The 21,635-nt window shown below is 43.1% G+C and overlaps 1 protein-coding gene across 2 annotated transcripts in view; it reads left to right on the forward strand.

The window, feature by feature from the left end:
* The window catches only part of SIX4 (SIX homeobox 4), a 60,179-nt gene that overhangs the window by 14,609 nt on the left and 23,935 nt on the right, over positions 1–21,635 (forward strand). The window contains exon 3 of one of the 2 annotated variants that reach the window (XM_069207412.1): positions 21,006–21,325. The exons of the other annotated variant lie outside the window; for it this stretch is intronic. Within the exon in view, the coding sequence (XP_069063513.1) occupies positions 21,006–21,325 (320 nt within the window). The remainder of the gene's footprint in view (positions 1–21,005; positions 21,326–21,635) is intronic. 2 annotated transcript variants of the gene reach the window in all.

Below are 21,635 nucleotides of genomic sequence, written 5' to 3' on the forward strand. Positions count from 1 at the left end.
TAATGCAGAAATATTAAGCTATGTTGCAACTGTACAGTGCACACCTCATTATTAACCCCTTAGCTGCTTGGTTTCCCCCCCCCCCCCCCCAGTGAGCCCTTTTTTGGCTATTTGGGGTAGTTCGCACTTAGGGCTCCATAACGTTTTTCCACATAAGGTAGCCATGCCATATTTGTTCCTTTTTCCCCCAACATCCTGGACATCTTAAAGGTGCCCAGGGTTTATAGCTTCTTGAGGGGACCAAGAAAATAGGCAAAATATAGCACATTTTTCAGTTCTTTTTTAGAAAAATGGGAGGAACAAGTGCTCTTGGTAAAAGTGCCTGTTTTTCCCCCCAAAAATGTCATAAACAAACAGATTGCTGTGCTAAATTCAACATATTCCCAGCTTTCAGGAACATACCGTGTTTTTTTTTTATTTTTATTTTTAAAGAGGTAGCCCATTTCTTCTTCCAGTTTGTGGTGGAAACCAGTGGGAAACCCACAGATGATCCAGGAACGCTATAGGTTTCAGAAATGTAGACAAAATTCCGAATTCAGCAAGGGGTCATATGTGCAGATCCCTGAAGATTTTCCCAAGGAAAATAACTGTTGAAATAAAGAAACATTGAAAATGAGTAGGAAAAAACCTCCCATTTATTACACCATTTTCATCTGTAACTTTTTTGTCATGATGGCTGATTTATAAAAGCAATATGCTACTACCTCCTCTAGACCCTTCTGGTTGCGGGGATGTATACGGTTTGTGTGTTCTCCAGAAACCCAAGGGACCCGGAGCCAACAAATGAGCTGTGCCGTACAATGGCTTTTCCTTGACTACAGAGTATAGACCAAATCATATAGTGAAACGTACATTAAAAAAATGGGTGTCAAGGCAACCCATGTATTTCTGAAATGAAATGGGCACAAGATGTGAAGTTTAAGAGCAGTGGTTATTTGTAAATCTCTCTGTGAATTTGTGGGTACACGTACTTGCGCACGATTTAGAGGGTATTCTTCAAAAGGTCTTCATTGTAATACACAAATGCAGTAAAATCCAATTGGTAATATCAAATGTTCTACTATTCTATTCTCCTACGATTCTTCCAATAAAAATGGTGCCTCGCTTGTGTGGGTAGGCTTGGTTCATGCAACAGTAAATGGCCCCAGAATCAAATGGACACATCACATTTTTCCACTCTCTTTTTTGCAAAAATGGGTAGTTGTAGATTTTGGACCCTAGCTCAGCTTCCACTTAGGAAGACCTAGCAAGCCAGTACATTTTTGAAAATTAGACACCTAGAGGTATCCAGGGTGGGGTGAATTGCAGGCCTCTCACCAGGTTGTTTCACCGAAAATCCCTTGCAAACCTCAAACTTTGACTAAAAAAATACATTTTCCTCATTTCTATGATGGAAAGTTCTGTAAAAAACGTCCTTCTACTCAGCGTTCCCCCGAGTCTCTTGATAAAAATGGTATCTCACTTGTGTGGTAGGCCTAGTGCCTGCGAAAGGAAACAACCCAAAATGCAACATGGACTTATCACATTTTTACATTGAAAACTGAACCTTTTTTCCAATGTGGGTAGCTGTAGATTGTGGACCATAGCTCATTTGACACCCAGGGAAACCAAGCAAACCTGTCCATCTTTGAAAACTAGACCCCTCGGTGTTCCAAGGGTGGGATGACATGCATGGCTCACACCAGTTTTTCTTTTTTTACCCCGAATCCCTTGCAAACGTCAAACTTTGACTTAAAAAACTCACTTTTCTGTGCTGGAAAGTACTGGACTCTGTGGGGAGCCACAAACTTCCTTCTACCCGGCATTCCCATAAGTCTCCAGATAAAAACGGTATCTCATTTGTTGGGTAGGCCTAGTGCCTGCGACAGGAAACTGCACAAACGAAGATCAGTGGGAATCCCCTGGAGAGGGCTCCCATTGACCTTGCTTTGAGCCACTCCTGTAGCGAGCACTAGGCCTAGCCACACAAGTGGGGCTGTGTTTTATTAGCACAACTGGGGTACTGCAGAGTTGTTGGAGTTTTGTGGATTCCATCAGATTCTGGAAGTTTTTGTCACAGAAATGTAAACAAAATGTATGATTCCAGGCAGAGTGTGAAATTTGCAGAGCATTGTGGGCTAGAAAACCTCATGGGATACACGCAAGGCACACCACTCCGGACTCCCCTGGTCGTACAGTTGTCAAAAGTCAATGTCTATGGATTGTAGGTTTGCATGGATGGCACTGCAGCAAGCCCACAAATACAATACCTATCCCTGTTGCTTATCTCTAAACATAGAGTTTTGAGGCCTTTTGTGTTGTTTTCTCTAGGCCCACTAACACAAGTGAGATACTGTTCATATCGGGAGACATGAGGGAACTCAGCATGGTAGGAAACCTGTGGCCCCCGTGGATTCCAGGTCATGGAAATGTAAGGATAATGTATGTTTCTTACCAAAGTTTGGTTTTTGCAAGGGCTTCTGGGTAAAATTACCTGATGAGAGCCAGCGAAGTCATTCTCTGGTTGTGTAGTTTTGAAAAATATGTATGCCCGCTGAGCCAGCGCCCATAATCCACAGCTACCCACACTGCAAAAAAATAAATAAATAAGAGGAATTCGTAGTAAGGGCCATATTTACATTTTGGCTGACAAAGAAGCCTCTGTTGCCTTGGTGGAGGACTTAACATCTGCCATGCTGAGACTCCTCCACCCACCAAATTTAGAAATGACCACCAGGCTGGCGGTCAATTCAGAAACATTGACACGAGCTGCGGAAATGGCTGTTCCTGTCAATGCCTTTTCATGTTTGACACACTACTCCATCAGCACGACGGAATCGTCCTTCAAATGTTTTTTTATTTTTAAAAACAAAATCCAAAGCCAGATTTTATTTTTGAAGAAGAAAAAAAAATAAAAATGACCCTCTTATCATGGGTGATATCCCCCATGGCAAGGGGGGCATTAAACAGTTACTACTGCCCCTTATCAGCATGGTTTTCCAGGTGGTGACAGTCAGTGAAAACTGACCTGTATGTCTGCACATCTAAATTAGGTGGACGGATACAAAGGTCAGGCGCAGATGGCCCTTGTTCATTCGGGATATGCAGGGGGGCATCCAAGCCACAGATGGTGTAGTCTTCACCATGGCTATACCAGTGGTCTGTTTTCATCTATATTAGGCGTCCAGACCATTATCTTAATGGTAAGGAAACTCTGTTGCCATTTCGACGAAGTATCCTTACCGCCCAGTATAAATCTGCTACTAATTTTTTTAACTTAATTCACCACAAACACTGGTTGGTTTTAGCACCTCTAGAATGCCTGGTTCAAAGCACGAATACTTATCAAAGTATCTGGCTATTGAAACCAAGACTACCGAAGGTGAGCCATAAAGCTGAGTCAATACCCCAACCACTTTATGGTCATTCACACGCCATTCAGACACCACACGCAAGACTTTCATATGCTGGTCACAGGCCCAATCCAACAGATTGATGCACTCACATCAACATACCGCCACCATGCAGGGCCAATCATATTCATATGCCACAGGACAGAATCACATTTTATGTCCAGACATGTTGACAATTGATGCATCAACAGCCTTCACAAATAGAAACACTGTTTGACTACATTTTTACTAACTGTCAAGTGACCACCTCTATTCTTAATATTATAGAATGCATGCTTAGTGAACCTTTACTAATGGCTTCCATGAGAGCCACATGAGGCTAAGGAAGACGTCTTACATTTTTTTTTTTTTTTTTTTGCTCACTCACTGTAGTAAATCCATCCCCTTCCAGTTTGTGGATGTAAGTGGATGGTGCCCAAGTATGCCTCAGAGGCTTAATTCCTCAAAATGAGTCAGCATATCTACCTTTGAAACTAAGTCAAACATGCTGGGGAATATTGCCTGAGTTCCCTAAAGTAATAAGCCAAACAAATGTCTTGTGGGACTCATTCACCAACAATTCTACTTTTGCTTTGAAAGTGTGCTAAGTCAAGTAGTGACTTGTATCTTAAACAATGTTGTTGAAAAAGTGTACAGGACACAATATCTTGTATAAGAATTGTTTTCACATCTTTAGTATAAGGACAACATATATCTCATTATATATCCAAATTAGTGCAGATGATGCAGTGCTCAGAGAGTGAACATGTGTGTGTATATATATATACAACGCATAGAACAAGAAACTGAACACATCCCAAGGGTGCATAGGATTTTATATTAAATAAACATAAGCAGATATGGTTCCCCAGGAGATACCATTCATGGAGACAGGATAACATATTTGACAGACTGAATTTTGGCAACCTGTCATGGGCTGGATGGCCCTGGGTAACGCAGAAGAATTGTCAATAAAATGAGCACATGCTGCAATAGCAAAAAAACATTTCTGATTATATACAGTGCAAAGATGGGGGTTACCTAAACCCTGCAAGTAGACCAGTAGGACTGCAAGGTTGGTTTGTGCACTAACCCCATTTTGAGCAATGACCAGTTCCTCAAGAGAAGAGGGAGTCCACTTGTGTGCCTTAGAATGATACCCTAGAATGCCTCCATGCTCTCTCAGAAATAGGTTGCCACCCAAATTAGTTTTCTGTATAATTTGCTCAAGGAAGTCAGTATCCAGACAGTGATGGGTGTAGTCAATTGGAAAACAAACGGCTGTATCAACATTGCATCCAACATCAATGAAAGGCAAAATTTTGAGCTAAACTAAATTGGGGGGCTGCCAAGAGAGCACTCGGTCTGTGCTTGCCTGCCTCATGTGCCTGCTCTCTTGGTTGATCTAACATGCTATGATCGAGCCGCTACACAGACTGTGACAGCACAACTGTCATCCTTATGTCTCTTAGAATCGCTAGAAGATGACTTGTCTGATAGAACGCCAAAGATTAAAAAACATAACTTCCAGATTATTTTCCATTTTCCTCTCCCTCAGATGTTGTCTCAGTGATATCCTTCAGAGCTGTCTTCCCTAACCAGATTTGGGACCTGGGCAGCAGTCATCCACTGAGATGCCATCTCAGCTGACTGGCTAAAACAATCTTTCTAAAACACTCTCCTAGTCAAAGGCAAAAGTATTGTTCTAAATCAGTCAGATGGTGTGAGTGTGAGATGTGTGCAAGAGTAAATAAACTCAGTTATCTTACCTTACTTCTTTCCTGAATCTGAAGGATCTCCAACAAGACTGAAAAAAGACACATTATTACTTCACCTTGCCACATACCGATTATCACAGTCACTTATATCATGGCTTATGCAAAACATTATTGTTAGAGGAGCTGCTGGGCATTTGTAGTATACAAATAATTCCCCAAAGTCACAAATCTACCTTTTATCACAAAATCACATGGTAGCCCCTGCAATTTTATGCACAGGTGTGCTCCCTGTGAACCTCACAGTGCAATTACTTGGGTCAATTGAATTATGCTTCACAAGACCAAATTATGCAACAGGGTCGACTGAATGATGCAACACAAAATGGCAAATATTGCAGCACGTTTTTAATAGTATATGACTTCATTATTTTATGATTTGCAACCATGGTAATTCTGTGAGTAGAAACATTTCATCTCATTAGTACAAGTTTATCAACCAAATGCAGAAATAAGCAACTGAAAGAACTTAAGAAAGGTGTGTGTGAGAGAGAGAGATATTAACCTGTTTAATGAAACAGGTCACTCCAGATACAGAGAGACATTTTCAGCTGCTGTACAGCATTCTTTCTCAATCTAAACTGTGCCATTTTATTGCTCTATGTTTACTCCCAATGCAATAGACCATATACTCTAAAATTCTCATTTTCAGCTTGATATTTTCTTGAGAAACTGTGTGCAGAAACATTTAATCTTTTGACTGTATATGCGGTAGCAGCTCAGATACTTAATATCATCTGCAAAATCAAATGGGTAATTGTAAAACAATGAAGAAATGGCTAATACCTCTGAGCTCAACTAAATAAATAATGTAATGCGCATCAGTTAGGATACTTCAGAACATTCAATTCATTTTCCGAAACAGTCCAAAAAGATATAAACGGTAACTACGCTTTACTCCACAGTTGCAAAGTGTGCTGCTTTTCAACACTGGCCAATCTGCCTGGGTGTCATTCCTGGCGACACACTTATCAATTGACACCATACTGGGGGGGTCCCACCACCTCTCATTTGGCTGTCTGGTCTTTTCCTGTTACTCCAGAACTAATAAAGTTGCCTGTAAGCAATAGACCTGTATCCCTTCCAGAGACAGGAACTGCAGAACCTTGTACAAACAGTTCACGTGAGGATCTTTGCAAATTAAAGCTGGAAAGATTGCAGAAATATGGGGCGCCCGACCTAAAGGGGCTTCCTACAGCGCCTTTTACATCAGACACTTCCTTTTGAGTCAAGGCACTCTCACCTCTGTTACAATTCTGCTTGATTTCTAATAGTGTTCCAGATTCCTGGAGGGAATATATTATTCAGCCAGTTTTCAAAGTTGGCACGAGATCTGATTCTCGCCATTACCACCTTGTTGCTTTAATTGACAGTGATGCTAAGCTTTTTGTCAGCCTCCTACTTGATGACCTACAAGCCTGGGTAGAAACTAAACAGATTAATCCCAGGAACCAGTGTGGATTTAAGGACAACTGTGGCACCACCTCCAATTTTATAGCGTTGGCCCTCATTTGCAACAAGACTCTCAGATGAGGCTCAGCACTTTATTCCTGCTTCGTAGACTTGAAAGTTGCTTTTGAGTATCCCCAGAGGCATATTGTGGCACAAATTGCAGGATTCGGGTCTACCAGCCGAATTGAGACCAATTGAGCAGCTGTATACTAACTCTTGTATTTGGAGGAAAATACCCACGAAAGCAAGGCTGCGTACTCGCTCCTCTGCTTTTCAGCTTATATATAGCCGATCTGTCAGAGTCCCTTGACAATGCGAATTGCCATCCTTCTAGACTGGGACGCCACCATATGACCCACCTCTTATACGCAGACAACTTTGCGCTCCTTAGTCAGACTAAGATTGTCTCCAACATCAGCTATATATCCTAAATGCATATACCGTGAGGCACAGCCTTGTGATAAATAGCACAAAAACCCTGACGATTACATTCGGAGCAAAAAAAACGTACGTCGAGACATGTGGCATTTTAATAGTGACTGGCTCCATCATAGTCATGAGTACAAATATCTGGGCATTTACTGGACAGCAAAGGATCATTCAAACCTCTGAGCAGCGTCAGGATAGGCTGCAGGGCAGGGTGGGAGCCGGTTCCTGCACTGCAAGACTGAGGAGCAGCGGCGCGGGTGAAGCGGAGTGGAGGTAAGATTATTATTATTTTTATTTTTTTATTTTATAAAGTTTAATAAAATTCCCCCCACCCCTGCGTGCGCCACCCCGCCCCCTGTAATCCCAGCCAGCCTCGACTGCTACAAGTGCTTCTTTGATGACAGATTAAGGGAGTTTTAACCCTTGAATGATTGGGGTATACATCTCTCACAACCAGTTTTTAAAAAACTCACAACACCTACAGCAAAAAAGCTGTATAGGATTGAGGACGTGGCAACACTGAGTCTGGTCAGTTATTTTATACCCTCAGTAAACAACAGAGCTACATTACTCGTAGATTCCCGTTGTGGATAAAGGCCAAGCTATTTGCATTTAGACTGGGGGAGTGGAACTTCCGGGTGCACCTTCTGGAATGGCGCTGCTCAGATACCTATGATGAAATGTGGTGACTGTGGAATGGGAAAAGAAACCATCATTGCTATTCTATGCTTCTGCCCATCCCTGCTGCAGCAACGAAAAATCCTTCTTTGGGTGATTTTATTCATACACGAGTTCGAACTTGCTGACAGGTGTTAATAGCTTGTCCGAATCCAGACAATACCATATTGAACTTTAAAGCTGTCAAGTAACTCCTGGTGGCTGCAGCCAAACTGGGCTCCAGAAATGTAATTTGCTCTGCAAAATAGTGAGCTTTATTGTCTGTTCTTTCTGACTTCCTCATAATACTTGAGTCACTTATTGGCAGTGCCGCTCCGGATCGCTCGATTTCTTCCAAGCTGATCATCGAGTGGCCTACTTCTGCGCCGCTGCCATATCACCTTGGGTTACTTTTCTGCACGCACTGGCACTTTCTGTGTCTTGCACATTGCACATATTAGAACGTCCGAGGAGCGCATTCAAGGTACTCTGGGGATTTCCCTTCTTGGTACTTGCACAGTGCGCTTTTTTCTTGGGTGCCTAAAATGAATGCTGTATTGCTTCAGTTACTCTGCTCTGAGTATAATCAGGGGCCATTCTTAGTTTTTTTACACATTGCACTTCTCTCTCTAATGCACAGTGCTTGGTATAGTAACTTTGATGCTCATGCTATGTGTTTCCTATATCTGGATTCTTCAAGCATGACTATTTCCCTTAAATTGTTCTGTTCAGGGTACTTTGTGGAAGTACCTGATTCAGTCGAAAAGTTGATTTCTTTTTTGATATTGGGTAATTCAATCTGAAACGGCAATGTTATAATATCTGAAGCAATTTTGGGGTATCTCCTTATTTCCCTTTGCACACAGATCTGTGTCAGGTGCTAAAGTACTTGCCTTGTTTTAAAAATAAATGCTGCTCTGTATTTCGGTTTGTATTAAACTCTTCATTTTAATGTTGGGTTTTTCTGGATTTAACTATTGTTCACTGTTATGTACACTGCCAGGGATGGAAGTAGTGAAGTTGAGAGAGATAGAGAGAAATAGGTAGAGAGAGATAGATATATATGTTGGAAATGGCCCTTTTTGCAAGGTCATACCCAAGCTTTTTGCCTCCAACTTCCTGTTTTTGACTGTGTGTTGCATTTAGTTTTTGTGGGTTTTAGGATTCTGGGCACTTTACCACTGCTGACCAGTGCTAAAGTGCAAGTGCTCCCTGCATAATTGTAGTGGTGACTGGGATATCCATGATTGCCATATTTGGTTTACTAGTAAGTCCTTAGTAAAGTGCACTAAATGTGCTGAAGGTCTGTAAATCAAATGCTACTAGTGGACCTGCAGCACTGTTTGTCCCGCCCACACGCGTAGCCCTGTAAACATGGCTCAGACCTGCCACTGCAGTGTCTGTGTGTGTGTGTGTGTGTGTGTGTGTGTAGTTTTGAACTGCCAGTTCGACCTAGCAAGAGCACCCACTTTCCAGGCCCAGCGCTTCCCTTTTACTACATGTAAGCCAGCCCTAAAGTAGACCCAAGACAGCCCCATGGGAAAGATGCAGTGCATTTAAAATGTAGGATATGTACTGGTGTGTTCTACGTGTCCTGATAGTGAAATACTGCTAAATTATTTTTTCACTGTTACCAGGCATAACTCTCCCATAGGGTAACATGAGGATTGCCTAGAATGTCTTTTAACTGTAACCTACCATTGGGAGCAGATAGAGACATGGAGGTTTGGGTCTCTGAACTCACATTTCAAAAGACATCTTTTGGTGAAATCGTTTTTTGAATTGTAAGTTTGAAAATGCCACGTTTAGAAAGCGTGCATTTTCTTGCTTATCCATTCTGTGCCTCTGCCCGTCTGCTAAATACACATCTGGGTCAGGATGACAGTTGGGCTGTTTGTGTATTCATTCCAGACAGTCACACAAAGGGAGCTGAGGTATCCTTATGGCCCATCAAAAGGCTGATGGGTTCTCCTGAGCTGGAGTGGTGGGAGGAGCTGACACTCGCACCTGAATAGGGCTGTGCCTGTCCTCACACAAAGCAGTCTCCAACCCCCTGGAGTGTGTCTGGGGCTAGAGCAGAGAAAGGCTGGGTCTTGTGCACTGCAGCGACTTCTCTTTGAAATGTAACTACTTCAAAGACAAAAAAAAGTACTGGGCCTGTGACACCACATAGTTAGAACACTTTTGAACTGAGAACATTCTGCTAGTAAGAAGAGAAGGATGCTGTAGGAGGGACTGCCACTCTGCCTGTTGCTTGTTGAGCTGGCCTGCTTCTTGCTGCTTCTATCCTGGAAGTGAAAGGACTGGACACTGCTTTCTACATCCTGCTTTCCAAGGTTCTCCAAGGGCTTGAACTGAGCTTGCATCCTGTTAAGAAGTCCCAGGGCCATCAACGACGTTGCCTGCCAGCACCTGGGCTCTCTTGCTGAGAGTCCTGACTTGCCAAGTTGTGCCAAATCCAGTTCCTGGATCGTTGGAAGTGAGCTCTGGTGCACATCAACTCCAGAGCGACTTCAGAACCGGCGCCGCTCTCCGTCTCTGAGCCGCTGCCTGCACCAGAGCCGTGGTCCCTGCTGAGTGCAACGACCACAACCTGCAACATAGGCCCGACCCTGCCACAGCTCCTTCATGTCCAGCCACATCATGAGTCCCAAGTGCTGTGTCACAGACATCCGTGACACCCAACTCCAGCTCTGCCACAGCACCTGTGGCCTTGTGGTGTGAACTTGACAACGCAAAGTCGATGCCTCGCATCTTGACCTGCTATATTCATCGACCCTGCCGGGTCATAAGGAACCGATGCTTCGCAACTGATGCCGCATCATCTCCCCTGGAACAGTAAGGAACCAACCTTGTCTTATGGCTCCCCCTCATGCACTTCTCCTCCACCCCGTGTTGCTCTCTTACCTGTGTGTAGATTTGCCCCCACCCCAGCTCTCGCCCATGTGCTTCTGAGCCCTCTGTGTTGCTCACCATACTTGCGGTCTCATCTGCTCTCATTTTGCCCCCTTTCCCTGTGTGCTTCTGTGTCCCACCAACCCTCCATGTTGCTCTCATTCGTCCCTAGCTCTCCTCAGTGTTGGTGCCCTCCCACACCCACTATTGTATCCTATTACTGCTCAATAAAAACAAACAAAAAAAAGCTCAATGGTGTGGCCGCTGAGCTGCATGTAGTGTAGTGTTAGATTAGGGGTAAATATCAGGGGCAACTTTTGTTCATGGGTCGTTAACTTGCCAACTTCTGTTGTGGAGAGGCAGGAACAGGGAAATAAATACAGAGCAGCTGAAAATAAATCACTGCTCGTGGCAGTGTGCTGAATCTCCTGGGTGAACTCTGCAGATGTCCTGCTGTGCAAGTGCCAGCCAGGCGAGGTTTTCCTCAACCTGCAGGCCCAAGTTAGGGCTGATTTACAATGAAATTGATCTGGCTTTCTTTGGGTGCAAAAACATTGGCCCTGGGAGTGGTTAGCAACACTCCATTCACTTCAATGGCTGGGTGTGGGGCAGGCCGATGAAGACAAGGAGGAAGTGGGTGGGAACAGTTTGTTGATTGCACAGAGAAACAGGCCGTAGGAGGGGTGCTGGGGGACTGCTCGCCTGGCAGTAACACGTTTAGTACTGCATTTGTTTCACTTTGAAAAGAAGCATTATGGAGATGAGCATGACATTGTGCTCCTTATCTCGACTGTAGAGACCCAAGAAAGGTAAGTAACCAGCTGCGGACAACAATTGCACTAGTGGACTAAGAGGTAAGTGAGCAGTTAAGCTTCTGCCTACATCAGGGGCACCCCCTCCCCTCTTTTGCAGCTGCAGTGGGTGGGGTTCTTGATGGGCCTCTTCTGTCTGCAGCTCATCAGAGAAAGGCTCATAATTGCCTTTGGAGGGGGAATGAGTGAAAGGAAAGAAGGGTGGATGGATGGATGGATGGATGGATAAAATGGTGGATGTATGGATGAATGAGTGAAAGGATGAACGTAAGAATGGAAGATTGAAAGACCTGGAGGAAGGGATGGATGGAAAGATAGGTTGATGGATAATGAAAGGATGGATGGAGATTGAATGAGTAAAAGGATGGATGGATGAGTGGAAGGATATATAGATGAATAAGTGGATGGGTGGATAAGCAAAAGGATGTTTGTAAAGATGGATGAGTAAAACAATAGATGGATGTGTGAAAGGCAGGGTGGATGGATGTCTGGATGAAAGGATGGATGAATGAAAGGGTGAATAGTTGGATGGATGAATAGATAGCTAGATGGATAAGTGAGTAAAGGATAAATGGCAGAGGGAAAGGGTAAATGGAGGGGTGTATAAATGGAGGGGTGTATAAATGGATGGTTGGATGGGACTAAGGGTGGATAGATGGGTGTAAGGTGTGAATGGCTGAGTGAAAGGGTGGATAGATGGATGAGCCAAAGAGAGGGTGATGGATGGATGGAGCGAAAGGGGTGATGGATTGATGGAGGGATGGATGGATAAGTGAAAAGATGGATGATTGAGTGAATGGATTGGTTTGTGTCCCTGGACCAGTGGCTGCTCTCCTTTACGGGCTTCACAGCTACACTACACCCTCCTTGGTTTGCGGTCCATTTTTATTTTATCATGAGTAAATAATTATTCACTTGATATAATAAAAATAAAATGCAGACCCCCCTAAGGCAGCTAGTGTTATTGTTTGATTGTTGACTCAGGTGAAAGTACCTGTGTCAAGCCATCAGAGATACTGTTCAGAGCTGGTGAAATCCAAGCACTGCAAGCATGCGTGTGTGACTGTATGTGAGTACAGCTAGCCTGGCTGATGAGGGGTGAAACCCCGAAACCGGTCCCAGGATGCTTGTTTCCAGTCCAGGGAAGACCTGGCCTAGCAGTTCGGGCTGGACTGTTCCCATGGGGAACAGGGTCAAGACTGATTTGCATATGGCTGGGTCCAAACTGGAATGGCATGGGCAGCAAAAAAACGATGGATTTAGGCCCAGATCACTGTACTGGGGGTGAATGTTTGACAATGTTCAGCATTCCGTCCATCAATTGTTGTTTTTGCTCTATCCACTCCTCAGCAGGCACAGGCTTCCAGCCTGCCCTGCGCCAATCCTGACACTGCTCAAAGCAGAGTCAGGATTGACTGGGGACACCCCACCAGGGTGCTCCCAGGCAGACTGGGAGCCTGCACACTGCGCATGTGTGTTTGGCCTGCCCGAGACGGCCGGGCGAACACACATGCGCTCTGATGAGAGTGCTCTGAGCATTCTCCTCAAGTGCTCGTCACAGCGTAGGGCCCACCCGTTTTCAAGAAAACGATAATAAACACTGATTTTTATCGTTTTCTAATAAAGGTTTGCAGGTGCTGGCGGGGGAGGGGGAGGTGGGCATGCCCCTCTGCCCTCATGGAGGAACCGCACCTCCTGGTGTTTTGGTACCTCTCCCTTCTTCACCCCCAGTAACTGAATTCGCAAAATGTGTAGCCCCCCAAGCTATCCTATTTATCATTCCATTTCTTTGATAATACGCCAGACTGCTTTCACAGTTAGTAGCATGCGCTGGTTTTTAACAGACAATTATGCTTGATATGGGGGCCTCCGCATGCCTGTGTTTACCTGTGCATACCTTTCATTGTGTTTACCTTAGCAGTCATTACTTTCTTTGCAGGCAGTTTCTTTCAACAAGTTCCAGTGTTTTGCCAGCCAAACTTACTGTATGTTGCCTTGCTACTCTACGTGCCTCACTGTTCGAGAAAACATGTGGGGCCAGTGGCCGTCACCATGCCAATGATTAGGTCTGGCTTGACAGGGCTGCTGTCTTTACTTTAGTTTTCCACAGACATAAATGTTTAAGAAGTATTACTGAGGGAGGAGCTTTGACTCGGCATAAAGTTTGATCCCATTGACTACAGTTTTTGATTAGGCAGAGGTTGTTTGCCTCCACTGCAAAAAGTGCTTGTTATGCTTTTTTTACCTTGTGGAAAGTGTATTCTCAAAATAGCAGGACTGAGTTTGTTAAAGTGACCAGCAGTTCATTAATGCTCAAGGTCTGATCTGTATTTTACGAAAAAGTACTACAAAGGCTGTATAAATAACCTATTTATTGGGGAAGGCATTTGTTGAAATCAAAGGCCTTCAAGGGTGTATTATCGTCACACTGTCTAAAGCTTGTGGACTTGTATTTTGTTGCTGGAAATCTCACTGATTACCTTAGCAGGCAAGGCTTTTGGTGTTAGTTACCCCTGTGACAAGCCCTGCAGGTAGCTTTGCACTTTCAGAAGCCTTGTAATTCTATCTGAGGAAGGTCTGGGGATTTTACTGCCATCTGCATGGGAAACTAACATCTCCCCTGCTTTAAGTGCTCAACTGCATATGAAATTGGTATCCTGACTTTTATTTTGGGCCTGGTGTCATGGTAATCCAGCCTTTGCACAGAGACCCACTCCTGACCAAGGTAATGTGAGGCCCGGAACCTGTACTGTGGCTTGGAGGGGTGCATAAATTGTGGTGCCCTTACTGTGCTTTGGCTTACTGTCTATGTCCTGGGCGTATCACATGAAGCAAGGATGGCATTGTATTATGTTTTGTGGATCTGTAGTGTGATCAGACCATTTTTTTTGTCTTTGCCTTGAATGGCCCCTGTTGTATAAAGTTTGCTGTTCTGTGAAGGCCAGAACTTGGGTGGGATCCTGTGTGGATGCTAAGTGTGCTTATGTGCAGTGAGTGTAAATCTCATGTATGAGACTTTGACTTGGTGGGTTGTATGAGTCTGAATAGTGGGGCTAGTGGGATCCATTTTTTGATGTCTGTGGTTGAGCATGGTACAAGAAGAAGGATGAGGCCAGCTTCCCCAGACATTGGGAATGTACTACCTACATTCCTGTGTCTGGAGGTCGATAGAAACTGAGCTTACAAAAGAAATTCAGCAACCTTGTTTGCAAAGGACTGCTGATTAATTTGTATTGAGCATTGCCATTTATTAGATGTTAGGGGAGGGACTGCACTTTCTATTCAATTTGAGGATGTTTCTAGACAGGGCCTGTCTGTTTGTCTCTGATTACTGCCTCAGGAAGGCTGATGACAGCCATGTTCAGAGATTCCTTACTAGAATGTGACCATGTTTTGGGTGTGCCTGCTTTGAGCCAACCCCATCACCCCATCACCCCATCAAAGGATGTACCAGAGAAGCAGCCTGATTGTGACATTTGAAAGAGAACCAAATAAAACCGGCTCCAACGCCTTAGACTGCAGACCTCTGCTGTTTGGAAAATGTGAATAACAGTGGGATTGAAAACACACCACTTTGATTCAGTCCCGTGGTTTTTTTTATACCAAGGATTGTAGGGCTCCACGCAGTTCTTTAAGAGCTGCTGTACAACCAGGGCTGGTTTCTGCCAGACGATCAGTCTCTCAGTGGTGAGGGTACATCACCTGAAGTCTGCACTTTCTGCTGGAAAAGTTGAGGGTCTGCCTGAACTGCCTACAAGTCTGCCTGCCTGTCTGCTAAGAGAATGATGGAGCCTGCCTGGGTTTACTGCAGAGTAGACTTCTCAGAAGAAGCCCAGCATGTTTTTGATTTGAGGAGCAGAGAGTGAAGCCATCAGTGACCCATGCCGTAGTGTGGTCTCATCAGTCTTTCTGAGCGAGTACTTTATCACTGCATTAAGTCTTTTAGCGCTGAAGCACTATAGTGTCACCCTGAAGTCTGCCAACACCTGGAAACACTGGCGGTGCGGCTGATGTTGCATAGCATGAAGTGTTGTCCTTATGGAAGTGTAAAGCCCTGATCGCCTGAAAGACTGCAACTACTAAAGACAACCCATCACTCTGTCTGAAGGCGGCAACTGCCAGATCAAAGTATTCCTCTGCAACTGGCCGGTGAGGTCACGGCTGCAAAGAGCATGCTGGGAGGATCTGCTTCATTCATTTAATCCTGCAAACACTGTTCTAAGTGATGCTGCAGACCACCACAGGAGAAGAGCGGGAGTGCAATCTGCACCTGCCATACTGACATAACTGCATTGGTAACTGACAGGTAAACCCGGGGCTTTCCCTGCACCTGGGACAAGAGATGAACTAACACACACTCTCCCTCTCCCTCCTTTGGGGTTACGCGTTTGACCATTGATAGTATTTGATATTCTCCATAGATGTGCCTGAGCGGTGTCTGTCTTTAGTGTTTTTCAGACTTTAGTTTACATTTGCTGTAAATCTCTGTTAAACATGACTTTGATTTCAACCTTGTCATATGCTCCTATCAAATTCAGTCCTTTGTGGGGATAAAGTACTTTACGTAAAATAAAAGCACTAAGCTGCACAGTAAGGTATTGTGTCTATTGGTTGGCTGAGTCCTGAGCTCCTGCCCCCGACGCTACCTCCCTGAGAAACCTGTGATTGCTTGTCCTCGAGACAAGTGTGGCAAAAGTTTTACTTGGCTTAGTTTGCACATTCATAGTTGGAGGGGCCCTGGGACACTGGTGGCAGCCAACTTCAGCTACTATGGTTGAAGCCTGTTTGCCCCTTCTGCCCTGTGGCCAGGCCACAGAACCGTTTCAGGACCTCACATTATCAGAGGCTTAACCAGGCATCTGCACGCATTGTAGATTACTGTGCGGATAAAATAAGTGAGTGTACCAGGTTCACTTGCAGTAAGGCACTCTGGGGCATATGTACATGCCAGTTTACCACGCAGGGGACATTTCTATTGCAACAGAGGAGTTTTATTTTGCTTTGCCAGCTGAAATTTTGTGTTTATAATTTTATAACAACAGAATAGATGCATTGTGGAAAAGCTTATACATAACACCAAAGGCCTGAGTTGGTTATGGTGACAAACCAGTGACAAAGGCAGGTCCATTACAAAAAGTCATGTCTGGCCATATGTCTGCTATCTTTATTATGAAAATTGACAACAAATACAGTAGAACTGACTTATTTATTGTGAAAATCAGATGTTAAAGCCAAAAGGCCACTAGTGGTGAATTTATACTCCACTTTTATAACCCTGAGAGAGGTATTGCTACACACGTATTATAACTGGTTACTGTAATAGTCTCGGGATTTGCTGAGACTTGTTTCCCCCTATGACAACTCTTCGAGTAGAAGATTTACACTTTGATAATCATTAGTACCTTTATTAGGAGCAGTTGAATATTGCTTTGCCAAGTGTAATTTTGTGTATTTTAATAATTTTCCGACTGTATATGCCTGCGGGTTGCCTTGTGGAACAGTTTATACACAACTCAGTAGGTTTGAGTTGATTATGACGACAAGCCAACGATAAAGGGTGTACAGCTAAATGGTTCTTTAGGAAAATTTCTGTCAACGGCAATAGGTCTGATTTGTTTATGCGAAATTACAATAGAGTGAAAAACCATTAGACTATTAAGAGTGTATTGTCATTACATTGTGTTAAAGGTAGTTGACTTAAATTTAGTTAAGTGGAATGTCACAGGTTGCTGTAAGAAGGCAAGAATTTTGGTGTTTGTTGACCCCTATGGCAAACCCTTGGAGTTGAAGAATTGCAATGTGATAATCCTTGTTAGACTCTTTTCGGGGGGAAGGGGGTAGTTTTTCCAGGTGTAATTTTATACATAATTATATATAAATGTAAGGCTGCCTAATATTTGCAGTTTCATGTCCAGTGCAGGACGCCTCAGCTGGTTATGTTACTATGCCAAATGGTAAAGGTAATAAACATAAACTCCACATAAGCATACATATAGAGTCATTTGGTCAGCCCTCTTCTGATTGGTTGAGTATTATTCAAGTTCCGCTTCTCCACATACCAGTATATGGGCAATCGGTTAGCCCAGTTCTTCCTTTGGCTCTATTGCTCTGTGAGTAATGTAATTCTGCCTGATCACATCTGCCTGAAAAGGAGTGTGTTTCAGTGCCTGTACTGGTGGCAGTACTCCAGTCCTGCCCAACAGTGATCCACTATATGCTTTAGCATTGTAAGATGTTCGCCCAGTGCGTTTTTACTGAGCGACAGTCCTGAAATCATATTATGCTGAGTGTATCATGGTTTTCCTGCTCCCAGGAATCCGTTTCAACTTTAAAACAACGCTACACTATGTTCAGTATCATTGCAACAATGCCACCTACTACGTTTAATTAGAATTACAAGTATATGACCACAGTTGGCAGCATGTTTTCTTTCTCCTATTCTTATTCTTTTTATTATTCTTTTATGTGGTAGTTGGTGTTTGTGTGTCTGTTTTATTGCTTATGTGCAGGTCAGTGAATGCAGTGAGGAGCAGTGGGTGGATGAATGGATGTATGTGTGTATGTGCAATTATTTGAGGTGCTAAAACTCGTCACCATTAGTGACTGAAGGTGCACTTTCAGTTGTACTTCATATGTATTGGGTATGCCAGAGCTTATTTTACATTTTGTTTTACGGACCTGTGTGGTGCGGGTAGGTTAGTTTGGGTCTGAAATACATGTGTCCCCACAAACTCTGGAAACCTTCCAGCGGTCATCTTGTCTGCACCCACACATGGGGTTTTATTTCAGCAGGAAGAGTCTACTGATGTAGGATCATATGGCATTTACTCTTTGTTGCCTATCAAATTCTTCAAGTGTTCTGACTAACAAATGAGGAGAAAATGTACCCAAGATTTTTTCACATATTTTGCATTCCAAGGCTGTAAGGTTTGTTTTTACTACTCTGTGAATAAGGACTAAAAGTAACAATCAAATAATTATAGTCCTGTCTTTCCATTCATTGCTTTCTACAACACAATGTGGTATTTGTATAATTTCAGGCTACAAGACTGTATGTTAAGTTTATCAAATGCATCTTTTCAAAAGGTGATCTGGTGTCACAAATTAATTTACGTGAAAGGGGTTTTTGATTTTGTAAACCTCTTAGTGAAAAGCCACCTCTTGATTACATTCCTATATCTACCTTGTCCTGGTTTTGCACCAAGGCTTAAAGTGTAACAACCACAGTCCACCCCCACAAACTCTGGAAGAAAAGACATTCAAGAAGTAATCTTTTCACACACTGGGATGGACGTTTGTACTGGGACTTTCATAAGTAACTTTCCAAAATAGTCAACCTGGGTGCCTGCTAATTTCATGGAAGGGCGCAAGCATGATGTGTTTGGCTAGTATGTAAAATGGCTGTCTTATGTCTGCTAGTAGGGATATGTTTGAAACCTGAGATTGATAAGTGTGTGCATTTGTGGAATGGTATAGGAAATGAGGGTGGCTAGGAATTCAAAGTTTCGGAGGACCTTATATTTTCTATAATGGGTTTTATCTATGCCTAATAAATTGGTGAACCCATCAGCATTTCTTTTCCAATCTGTGCCGCAATAATCTCATTGCCAAGGTATGTATGTGGTATTACTACATGTGTGTATATAAATGTCATTTTTTTCACTTTCTCTGTGTTACTTAAATCCATAGTTGATTATTGCGCATGAAAGAATTCCTATAATGACAGGTTTGAAAGAACCATGGGGCAATTAGGGGTCTTAATTCTGAATTTAAAAGCTTTAGAGCTGCAAACTGGAGGCGTGGTTTGCAGGGTCTTCCAGAAGATCGGCTGTTGATGGTTAATTGAGAATGAGCAGAGAGAAATTTCCTATCTGAGGTGTCACAGGATGAGCGAGTCAAGGACTCCATACTGAAAAGTCAAAAGTACCAATTGTGCTAGGAGGAAGAATTAACAGAGGAATGTTCATTTGTGATCAGGCCACCTTGTAACAAATTTCCCTTACTTTTTCTAGGGATTCTTGTTACGTGGATATCTTTTTTGGCAATTTAAGTCCATCCTTTGAGTTAATGGATTTAAGTTGCTGGTCAAAAGTGTTTCGTAGAGGAAATAATAAGGTACATTCAAAAATTACTATGACGAGAGGACCAGGTTTTGCCTTGGTATAGGAGCAACTCTTACAAGAATATTGTATTATTGTTGTTGACCGTTGTTGGAAGTGAGTGTGGGGGATGCTTGGTTTAACTAGCGCATAGTAACTGATGATGATAAAAAAGCAGCCTGTGATACATCACTAGGATCCCTTCTATCTCTGGACTTCAAGATGAATTAAACTAGCAACAAATGACTGTTTTTAAAGTCTAATTACTTTAGTACTGGAGAGGCCAAAACGCATGGCGGTTTGTTGTAAAGGTAATTATGCTCAGTGCATTTTAAACGTTTCTTTTTATGTCTGAAAATGTTATTTGAATGTGTAAATTACTGAACATACGCTAAACGGCAGTTGATGCTGTTTGTTATTATTTCCAAAACATCCTGTGAAAAGAAATACGTGTTGTTGGACGAAGAATCATTTCTCCCGCATTTTTCTTCTCTCAGATATACAGCAAGAGACCCATTTAACACGTTTTATCTTCTCTCTTGATATGCGAGTACAACCATATTGTGATGGTCTGTCTCACTTATTTGCATTTGATGGGAGAAGTTGACAGACATTCAGATCCACAGTCTTTCACTTCTCTTTAATGATGTGCTTTATGGAGACAGACAAGAGTATTTTAAAACATGTTCCTCTTCTGGTGTTAAGAACACATACAAGGGACATAGTACTGATGGTAGATTTAAGACAAAAAAAACATTAGTCTATGTTTTTTTCCGTACATGGTCATTAAAAAGTTTAAAAGTTCATGCACGTGCGAAGTTTCTTAATTGCACAGCTTCATAGGAGGGCCCATTTGTAGCGGGTGACTGGTATGGACCTGGACCTGGATCATTGTATACATTTGGGCTACCGCAAGACTGATGGCATAGGAGGAATCCAACGAGGAGAAGATGGTAATTAAGAAGACTCTACGGAAATGCGAGAGTAAAATAGGGTCTGAAAGAGAACTGGCATGCACACACTTGTCCTCACCTCCGGGAAAGAAAATGGATGCTAGAGAACAACATTTGAACTCGGCACCATTTGAACTCTGCTTTAAGGATCAGTGAACCAAAAATCAAGGTAAGAAAACACTAGCCCACTAAGACTTTTAAATGATTGCTAATTACTTTTTTTAATTTCAATACTTAAGTTTAACACCATAATAATTTTACAATCAAGAATAACACCTACTCTAATGAGATTCCCACACTTTTCCCCCTAATTTTCACCCTTCAGAGCATGTTGGCAATATTGCGCTTCTGGGTGAGGTCAAGTGAGTGACAACATTTCTCTGCAGTCGCAGATGGCCCACTTATCTTCTCCTGTTCCTCTGCAGTAGCCCAGATGTCTACAGGGTCCAGGACCACAGTCGTGCTTTCTTCTGGCTCTGCAAGTAAGTGTTTTGAAAATGCAACTGTTATTAGGAGGTCTTCATGTATTAACTTAGGAATCTTTTTGTGCTTCCTTTCATAGGTATAAAAAGATCAGTGTCTTCGTCCGGGATTGATTTACATCCAAACCAATCTCATATCCTAAACAGGAAAGAACTTGCTAAACCTCCAGATCGCATTGCATCTCTACAATCAAATGAGTGTACAGCGGTCACCCCAAAAAAGATCTGCACGGAGATTCCAAATGAGAAGAAATTGAAACAAGCCTCTTCAGAGCAATGCACCACCTGCCCATCCCTTGTCTCTAAAGCCTCTACTTCTTATAACTTTATCGGGGCCCAATCGAAATTCTCAAATCCTCCTTGCCTACATTTGTCAATGTCTGGAGTTCAAAATGCTCAGGTAACAAATCAGGACACTAGGACTTCGAGCAGCCCACCTGTAATGTTAGACTTGAGCAGAAGCCCTCAGTCTAACACTAAACAAGCTCATAGCAATCCATCAATGAGGGACTCCACTTTGGAAGACCTTTCCTCTGATTCTGACAGCAGTGTATCTCTTTCATCTCTAGACTCTTTTGCTCTTGCACAGTCTCCAGGTTCTTCTGCCTCAAGACTGGGTTCAAGAGTGATTAGGAGGAAGAAGCGAAAGTCATCGCGACCTTCTCGCACTTCGTGTTGTTTTGGTCTGGCTCATCTTTTGGCTCTAGAGC

This window comes from Pleurodeles waltl, chromosome 9 (genome assembly GCF_031143425.1).
Source record: "Pleurodeles waltl isolate 20211129_DDA chromosome 9, aPleWal1.hap1.20221129, whole genome shotgun sequence".
Classification (NCBI taxonomy): Eukaryota; Metazoa; Chordata; class Amphibia; order Caudata; family Salamandridae; genus Pleurodeles; species Pleurodeles waltl.